At 52.5% G+C, this 9,468-nt stretch overlaps 1 protein-coding gene and 1 pseudogene across 1 annotated transcript; one reads left to right on the forward strand and one right to left on the reverse strand.

The window, feature by feature from the left end:
• Positions 1-232: 232 nt before the first annotated feature.
• Positions 233-2,716, forward strand: LOC147985823 (uncharacterized; annotated as a pseudogene).
• A 2,360-nt stretch (positions 2,717-5,076) lies between these two features.
• Positions 5,077-9,256, reverse strand: LOC125537240 (protein NRT1/ PTR FAMILY 6.4-like). The gene is made up of 5 exons (XM_087544332.1): positions 9,122-9,256; positions 8,884-9,001; positions 8,533-8,750; positions 7,871-8,433; positions 5,077-6,207 (listed from the first exon to the last, which is right to left on the reverse strand). The coding sequence occupies exons 1-5, from the start codon at positions 9,254-9,256 to the stop codon at positions 5,412-5,414; spliced, it is 1,830 nt and encodes a 609-aa protein (XP_087400458.1). The 3' UTR covers positions 5,077-5,411.
• Between the last annotated feature and the right edge of the window lie 212 nt (positions 9,257-9,468).

A 9,468-nucleotide genomic window follows, 5' to 3' on the forward strand; every position in this document is an offset into this window, starting at 1 on the left:
CCGGCGCGTCTACCTCCGCCTGAAGCTAACCGCGCGCCGCATCCAGAGCTAGGGCACGCGCACTACCGGCCACGTCGCTCTGAAACTCGTTCTAGCCAGAGAGCTCACGGCCCGGCTCGACGCGGCGCAGGATTACCGCCCTCTATCCCAGTCCGAAACCTGGCTCCGCAACAACCTTAAGCGCACCTACCTCGGGCTTGCTTCGCTCGAGAGATCCATTGCTCGCGAGCACATGCGTTTCTCCTGGCTCAAGGAGGGCGAGACGAACACAACATTCTTCATAATCCATGCTGCTCACCGGAGCCAAAAGAACGTCATCCACTCCCTTCGGGTCAACGACACAATGGTTCTTGACGAACAGGGCATGGCCGAGGCCGCCTTCAATCATTTCTCCTCGCTCTTCGGTTCCTCCTCGCCACGCGAATTCGCCCTTGATCTTGACCAGTTCGATGACAGATCATTTGACCTCACTAACCTCGAGCTTCCTTTCTCCGAGGAGGAGATCCTTCGAGCTGCCCGCGCGCTTCCCCCCGACAAGGCTCCGGGACCTGACCGCTTCGCATCTGAATTTCTTGTGGCATGCTGGGACATCGTCAAGGCCGACATTTGCGCAGTTTCTGACAAGTTCCACTCCATGAACGGGCGTAGCATGCAGCGCCTCAACGAAGTTCTAATCACCCTCTTGCCCAAAAGGCGAGACGCCTCTGCCCTCTCGGATTACCGACCCATCAGCCTGCTCCACCTTGTGGCCAAGCTCATCGCGAAGGTCCTCTCCCTTCGGCTTGCCCCACGGCTGGGACAGCTCGTGTCCACGAACCAGAGCGCTTTCATCGCTGGCCGCTGCGTGCACGACAACTTCATGTTGGTCCAGCAGACCGCCCGCCAGCTTCATAATCTTCGGCTACCCCGTGTCCTCCTCAAGCTTGACATCGCACGCGAGTTCGACACGCTCTCTTGGCCCTTCCTCATTGATGTCCTCCGGCATCTTGGCTTCGGACGTCACTGGATCGAATGGATCGCCATTCTCCTCTCCACCGCCAGCACACGGGTCCTCATCAATGGATCCCCCGCCCCCCGATCGCCCTCACCTGCGGCCTGCGTCAGGGTGATCCGATATCTCCCATGCTCTTCACGATGGCCATTGATGTCCTCAACTCCCTGTTGTTGCACGCCCATCAGCGCGGCCTGCTCCAGCACCTCACAGCCCGCCATGCCGCCTCGAGCATATCCCTCTTCACCGACAACGTGGTCATATTCTGCCACCCTTCCAGCCACGACCTGCAAGTCATCCGCGAGCTGCTGCACGTCTTTGGTGTGGCTTCCGGGCTCCGCACCAACTTCGCAAAATGCTCGGCTATGCCCATCCGTTGTGGTGAATCGGAGCTCACGTGCATCAACACTGAGCTCGCTTGTACTGTCCTCGACTTTCCTATCACCTACTTGGGCATCCCATTGTCGGTTCGGAAACCCTCGGCATCCTCCCTGCAACCAATCTTCGAGAGGCTCGCGAGGAAGCTGTCCACCTGGCGCGCTGCCCTTCTCTCCCGCGGTGAGCGCCTCGCTCTGGTTCGTCATGTCCTCTACGCGATCCCTTCTCACATTATGGTGGCCATCGCCATCTGCTTGCCGATTCTCAAGCAGATCAACCGCACCATCCACGAGTTCCTGTGGTATGGCAGAAAGGAAACCCGCAACGGCCATGGTCCCTTCAACTGGCAACATGTTTGCCGCCCTCTCGAGCTCGGCGGACTTGGCATCCAGGACCTCCACCGCCAGGGCATTGCCCTGCGAGTACGGTGGCTCTGGTTACAACGCACAGATCCCTCCAAGCCTTGGGCGCATCTCCACCTCCCGAGCGACCACGATGTCTTTGCCATCTTCCGGGACTCCACATCCTAGGCCGTCGGCGACGGCCAAACATGCCTTTTCTGGACCGACCACTGGCTCAACGGCCACACCATCTCGGATCTTGCTCCGTCTCTGCTCCCCCTGGTTCCACGGCGCCTGCGGAAGCGCACTGTCGCTGACGCCCTCCAGGACCGTCGCTGGATCGCTGATCTACGCGGCGCACTCAACCCCACCGCCCTGACCGATTACGTCCGCCTCTGGAGATTTCTCCGGTACACCACCCTCTCCACCCGCCCGGACCGCCTCCTCTGGCGATGGACTGCCAATGCCAAGTACTCGTCCAAATCCTGCTATCGAGCACTCTACTCCGGATCCACTTCTGCACCATTCTGGCGCCTCACCTGGAGATGTTGGGCTCCCCTCTGCGTCAAGATGTTCACTTGGCTCGCGGACCTCGACCGTTGCTGGACGTCTGCTAGACTTGCTCAACATGGCCTGCCGCACAATGATCGCTGTGCCCTGTGTGACCAGGCCGAGGAGACCATGCAGCACATCATCATTGGCTGCCCTTTCTCCCGACAAATTTGGCACGACGTTCTTTCTTGGGCCCGTGCTACTTCACCCCCCTTCTGGCAACGAAGCCTTTCTTCCCTGGTGCTCGGCCACAATCAGGAGATCCCCTACCGGCCACCGCAAGGGCCTAGCCACGCTGGCGGTGCTCACGGCATGGTCTATTTGGCGCTACCGCAACAGCTGCGTCTTCGACTGCGAGAACCCCTCCCTCTCGCGACTCTTCTCATCGATCCAGGAAGAGGCCCGCGCCTGGGCTCGGGCAGGATCGCGTGGTCTTGGCGCTTTGATAGCATAGGCCCTCTCGTGTAACGGGCCGAGCACCCCGTCACCAATGCTCTGCGGCTCCATGCCTTGCCTCTAGCGTACAAGGCTCGAGCTGCACCCCCCCTCCTCCCCGTACTCTCCTTCCTATCAATGAAATGATACGCACTTTTGTGTATTCGTGAAAAAAACTCCAAAGAAAATACAAAAGAAAAAAAAGAAAAAAAAAGAAAAATGGAACGAACGAACACGCATGTTATTGGGCCGCTCCATACGCGTTGTCTCTGCGGGGCTCTCTACTGGCGAGATAGATGCTACACTCACTAAAAGCGAGATATAGCATTTGGGGGTGCGCCCAGTGAGACATATGTCCTAGCGCAAGGTTGCGCGGGAGCCAACAGGACCCAAAAACACTCATTTTTTCACTCCTTTTTCACATTTTTTGTTTTCATTTTGTTAAATTTTATTTATGCTTCCTAATATTATAAATATATATATTACAAAAACACTTTACTTAAATTTTTCAAAAAATAATCATGTATTTGAAGAACGTTAAATGTGTATATAAAAATATTTCCAATGTATATGAAAAATGTTTACAATGTACAATGTGGATAGAAAAAAGTAGACATAAAAATATAAGTTTTGAAAAAATGGTAATTTTGTATTTGAAAATAGTTAAACTTGTATATAAAAATGACCTTGATGTATACACAAATGTACAATGTATATGAAAAAGTAGACATCGAAATATATATTATAAAAAATTAATATTGTATTAAAAAAATGTTAAGCATGTGTATATAGAACCTTAAATATTTATAAGAAAAATGTATGATGTGTATGAAGAAAAACTAGACACCAAATATATTTGAAAAAAATATTAATCATATATATGAAAAAATGTTAAACTTGTATGAAAAATGCTTTAGGTGTATAAGGAGATTTCAATTTGTATGAAAACAATAAATGTTGAAACACTTATTTGAAAGAAAATGTTAATCGTGTATTAAAAATGTTTTGACCTATACAAAAAATAATATTAAATGCGTAACAAAGATGTAGACATGTGTTGGAAAAAGTAAAAAGAAGGAAAGAAAAACAAAGAAAGACAACATAAAGCCCAACTCAAGCCCTGCCAAATCCAACAGTGAGACTCTCTTAGTTGAATCCTTCACACTCTACTAAAAAGGAGTTGTTGCTCAAACAATACTAAAAAGCGTTGAATCCTTCACACTACTTATTACTGTTGCAAAGTTTAATACATTACAGCTCTTAATACACTAGAAGATGTCTCTGAGTATCACAGAGTTGATGTTTCTTAGAAATTTCATTACAAGTTCTTAGTTGTGAAACTCATTTTTTAATGTTTCACTAGCAATGTACCTGTGCGTTGCAACGGATCTAAAGTAAAATAGTACTTGTTCACAAACTTGAAAGAAAACACTCTTGTTTTTATATACATATGCCACTAAAAATATATTATGTTTCACTTAAAATATATTTCTCAGACTGTTTTGATGAGGTGAGGGAGGGATGTGGTTGCTTTCAAGATAATAAGGGGTTTTCTGCACATTGGAGCAGAGAAGTGGTCTTTTTTTTGCGAAAAAACTTTCAATCTATTCATCTTCAATCATGTCAGTACAATGAACACCAGAAATAATAAAAATTACATCCAGATTCGTAGAACATCTAGCGACGGCTACAAGCACTGAAGCGAGACGAAGGTGCGCCGCCGTCATCGCCCCTCCCTCGCCGGAGTTGGGCAAAACTTGTTGTAATAGACAGTAGGAAAGTCGTCGTGCTAAGGCCCCGTAGGGCCAGCGCAGCAGCACAGCAACCGCCGCCGATGAAGAGTAGCGTAGATCAGAATGATCCAACCTGAAAACACATGAACGTAGACGGACTACGGCCAGATCCGAACAAATCCACCAAGGACAGATCCGCTGGAGACACATCTCCACACGCCCACCGACGATGCTAGACACACCATCGGGACGGGGGCTAGGCGGGGAGAATCTTATTCTATCTTCAGGGAACCGCCGCCGTCTCGTCTTCCTGAGCAGGACACAAACCCTAACAAAATACAAAAAACAACTGAAAACAGAGCCCTCTCGTCGACAAGGGCCGAGATCCACCGCGCCGCCATGGCCCTAAGGCCACGGGAGAGGAGGCGGACCGACGGCGGCGCCGGCGGGAGGTAGGGGAACCCTAGACTTTTCTTGGGGAAGAGGCTGTGTTCGGGTCCCAAGTACAGCAGAGAAGTGGTCTATTGTTGCAAAAATGCCATAACTTACCTCACAGCTGTTAGATGCAGATATAATGGTCAGAAATGACGGATGACAGACACATCATCATCACCAACTGGGTCTTTTATAGAAGTAGAGAAATCTATGATCTGAAGCATTGTCCTTATAATTTTTGTCAAGTTTGAATAAAGTTACATGTCATTTGAAAAAGAAAATGCAAACACACAAGCAAGCAAGTGAACACGATGGCAACGAACGCTAGCTGCGAGTCGACTGATAGCACTACACGCAACCAATTTTCTTTTCCAGAAAACGTCAGAGACACAAACAGCAGTGCACGTACGCCGCAAACCCCAACGCTGCCAAGTAGTTGTACGCAGCAGTGGCACACGCTTCCTAGCGCCCTACACGTCCATCTCTTTCACTTTCACGGTCTTCTTGACAGCGTCCTCCTCCACCCGCTGCTTGGCCTCTCAAGCCTCAATGCAGCTCCACGGTCGCCGCGTCCGGCCTGGTGCGTTTGTACTGGTGCCGGCTAGCGAACACCAAGAACACCGCGAAGTTGGCCAGCCCGAGCACCGCCAGCATCCAGTAGAAGAGGTCCAGCCTCCCGTCGTCCAGGTGGCCACGTATCCACGCGCCCCGCGTGACGGCGTCGACGGCGAGCACGAGGAGGCTGCTCAGGAAGAACCCCATGGCCAGCGTCGCCAGGAACAGGCCCGTGCTCATGGACTTCATCCGCTCGGGCGCCTCCCGGATGAAGAACTCCAGCTGCCCCACGTACGCGAACGCCTCGCCGGCGCCCACCAGGAAGAACTGCGGCACCAGCCAGAGCGCGCTCACAGCGACGCCGCCGCTGCCGTTGGAGGCGTCCCTGCGTTTCTTCTCGACGAGTGCGGAGACGGCCATGCCGAGCGTGGCGAGGACGAGCCCCGCGGCCACGCGCTGGAGGGAGGTCAGGCCCTGCGGCCGCCGCGTGAGCCGGGCCGCCAGAGGGACCAGGAGGCGCTCGTTGAGCGCGGTGAAGAGCAGGACGGAGAGGAAGAGGAAGACGGAGAGCGAGCCCGCCGGGACGACGAAGTGGCTGCCGGCCCGGCGGTCCATCTGCTCGGCCTGCTGGATGGAGAAGGTGGTCATCTGGGAATAGATGGTCCAGAAGAGTATGCACGTGGACCACATGGGGAGAAGCTTCACCACCATCTTCACCTCCTCCACCTCCGTCACCGTCACCGCCGTCGCCGGATCGGCCTCCGCGATGGCCGCTTTGTCCAGACACCTGTTCATACAGAGAAAGAGAACGGCCCACATTTTGTCACCGCGAACTTGCGTATATCCTAGCCAGATAGCATGTGCAATAATGCAGATCATTCCACCACGCAACTCGACCTATGGCTCCTTTTGTCCACGATCTGCAAGACATGGACAGTGTGCATGCATTGTACCATGCCGGCAGTGCTCTAGAAATGCCTCGGAAATTGGCCACCGAAATGTCACCAAATAGGCAAGCACAGCACGCACTAGTGGTGCCGTTCGTTTGGAGGTGGATTTGCATGGCATGTTGGCCTAGCTCCTTCGGTGTCCATCTCCAAGTGCCTAGCTGCAAGCAAAAGTTCTGCATGGCTTTGTTGCGTTTGTGTAGCACATGATCCTGACTTTCGGACGCCATTCGTCCAAGATGTGATATCACGCCGAATCATCACCCTCATCCGACCGATCTGACACGTCGTAAAGTAGTTAACTGGTTTTGGCTTTTGGACAAAGGGCGTGTCACGCTAAGATGCGTTGTGTCTCCACGTAGGTAGTTCTGCATGGTTGCTTAAAAATTGCTTCAAAAAAAAAGTTCACCTAAAAGATGCACTAGTTTCGATTCTTGGATTGGTTCCTGGTACGTACAGTATATGCCATGTTGGTTTCCCTTTTTTTCAGCCAAGGGTTTACATGTATTTTAAAGGATAGATTCACCCATTTTACTTTGTATGTAGTTTATAATAAAATCTTCACAAAGATTTATATATAGAAACGGAGGGAGTATCGGCAATAGCTTCTCTTGCTTGTTCATTAATTTTAGTTGTTTTTCTTTTTTTGAGAATTAAGTTACTTCCTTAGCCACTTACCGGATGAAAAGCACACACTTTTTTCTATTTCTGATTTTATTAGACGCCTTTCATGAATAGCTACGTGCATCAAACCCTCTGTCACATTTCATCCAGTAGAATCCAAAACCAGAGCATGTCTCATGCATAAGTGTAGTACGTGACTACGTGAATCTGGTGATAGAAGTTCAAGAAAACCAAATGTCTCATCCTAGTTAGCGCAAAGGGACACAACCAAGCCAAATGAAGGGAGTAGTGGTCTACGAATCAAGATGTAATTTTTTCTATTTCTGCTGTTCTTTGTACTATAACAGTTGATGAATAAATCAGAAATTTTTGAAAGCCTCTATTATCAGTTGACAGAAAAAGGGATTCACCCGTCACTTTTTATATGGACCGTCCGATCTTCATCCAACCGTCCAAAATAGATCTAATATTGTTCATACTCTTCCTTCCTTCTCTCTTCTTCCTTCCGCATGCCCCCCATCTTGCCCCGCCCCAACCGCCCGCCTCCACCACCCTCGGCCAGCGGGCGCTTCCACGCACCGCCTCGCCACCCCGCCCTCCCCTCAATCTCCACCCACCGTTGTTGCTGGCCGCCGCTCTGGCCATCCCTCTAAGCCCCTCACGGCGAACAACTCCAACGAACCCCCTCCACCCCGCACCTCTAAGATAGATAGTGGGGCTAGGTTGCTTCTTCTCCGGCGTCCGCCCTTCCATCTCTCTCGCTCGGGAAGAAGAAAGAAAAGTGACTGAAGCCAACAAAAATTTCAGGTACCTGAAGTTTAGCAAAACCCAAAGTTTTCTCAAAAAAAGAAAAAAAAAAGAAAAAGAGATGAGTAATACCTAAGCCTGTCCGTGTGTGACACCTTGGCCTCGCGGAAGCCGTGGAGCTCGCTAGCATCAGCCGGGCACGGCAGCCTCCAGTTCCGCCACGCGCCCCACAGCACGCGGCCGATCACCGCGAGCGGGCTCCCCTGCGGCCTGCGGTACCGGTACCTCGACGCGCCGGCGGCAAACACCGCCACCGCAGCGGCCATCGCGGCGGCCGCCACGCCGTACCCCCAGGCGCGGCCGAGGTTGTCCTGCACGTACACCAGCACGGTGACCGCGAAGAGCGAGCCGAGGCTGATGCAGAAGTAGAAGCGGTTGAAGAAGTAGAGCATGGCCCGCTCCTCCTGCGGGTCGCGCCCGTCGAACTGGTCCGTCCCGAACCCGGACACGTTCGCCTTCAGCCCGCCCGCGCCGGCCGCGATCGTGTACAGCGCCGCGTACAGCATCCCGAGCTGCCCGCCGCTCGCCGGCACGCACCCGGCCGCACGGCGCCGGGCCTCGTAGCCTGCCGCCGCGGCGCACCGTGGGGGCCGCATCCCTGGCACCGCCGTGCTTGCCGCCAGCAGGCTCACGCCCTGAAATAATCGATGGAGCAGTAGTGCAATATCAGACGCGCGCGCCCACGTACGTACATACATGTGCAATAATGGCGGCTATGTTGGTGTGCTGCTTACGACGGCGGTGATGGTTGCCGAGACGGCGATGGTGCGGTAGCGGCCGAACTTGGCGTCGGCGACGAAGCCGCCGAGGAGGGCGAGGAGGTTGAGCGTGCCCATGAAGTTGGTGACGATGTTGGCCGACTTGGCGCTGGAGAGGTGCATGTCGCCGGTGAGGTACGTCACCAGGTTCATCGAGATGCCCATCACGCACACCCGCTCCGCTAGCTCCGTGACTGAGACGGCAAAAACCACATAGCGATGAGCAAAAACATTGCATCACCTGCAACTTCGGCGGGATCGATCACTGCTCCCTGACTCTGTGTACTACTGCACGTACACCGGTACACGACTAGCATATATACGTACCTAGGATGAGGCCGGCTCCGAACCATCCGCCGACGCGGGACTTGTCCACCGGCCTGCCCTTGAAATCCACCACCAGACCTTCGCAGCCGCCATTGTCGCCGAAGCCGCCGGTAGAAACCTGCGCACGCCCACGTACCGTTACAATAACATCGAGACCAACCCGATCACTACATCGCGATGCACAAACAGCAGCAAAATCGTCATGTAGCAGTGTTATTCTGACTCGAGAGTGCCGTACCATGTTGCTTCTTGCGATCAGGCGAGGACGAGGAGCCAATGGAACCGAGAACGGAGAGTGGCGCCGCTGTGCCGTGAGGTTGGAGGCAGGGGATTTTATAGCAGGAGGAAGAGGGGTGTTGTGGGAGATTTCCATGCATTTCTCTTTTTCTTCTTCTTCTAGTTTTAGCTCCTTTTGATCTACTTTACTCGCGTTTTCCGATGGGCAAGCCAAAGTACCTTCGAAGATCCTACTCCCCTATTACCTGGCACTTAGGTTGCTGCCTTTCATAAATAACGGTGTTTAATCACTTCCTTGGAGGCGTGTCCTCCACATCTGATCGGATCGGATGATGGCAATGTGTCCAC

Source organism: Triticum urartu, chromosome 2A, assembly GCF_056163025.1.
Source record: "Triticum urartu cultivar PI428250 chromosome 2A, HENAU_Tu73, whole genome shotgun sequence".
NCBI classification, from domain to species: domain Eukaryota; kingdom Viridiplantae; phylum Streptophyta; class Magnoliopsida; order Poales; family Poaceae; genus Triticum; species Triticum urartu.

What these genes read in the sequence shown, in the direction of transcription:
- LOC125537240 (XM_087544332.1), bottom strand. Translation starts at nt 9,256, where the DNA reads ATGGAAATCTCCCACAACACCCCTCTTCCTCCTGCTATAAAATCCCCT. An exon ending in CGGAGCCGGCCTCATCCTAG is followed by an intron (nt 8,751 to 8,883) that starts GTACGTATATAT and finishes TTGCCGTCTCAG; the next exon opens with TCACGGAGCTAGCGGAGCGG. An exon ending in CGGCAACCATCACCGCCGTC is followed by an intron (nt 8,434 to 8,532) that starts GTAAGCAGCACA and finishes CGATTATTTCAG; the next exon opens with GGCGTGAGCCTGCTGGCGGC.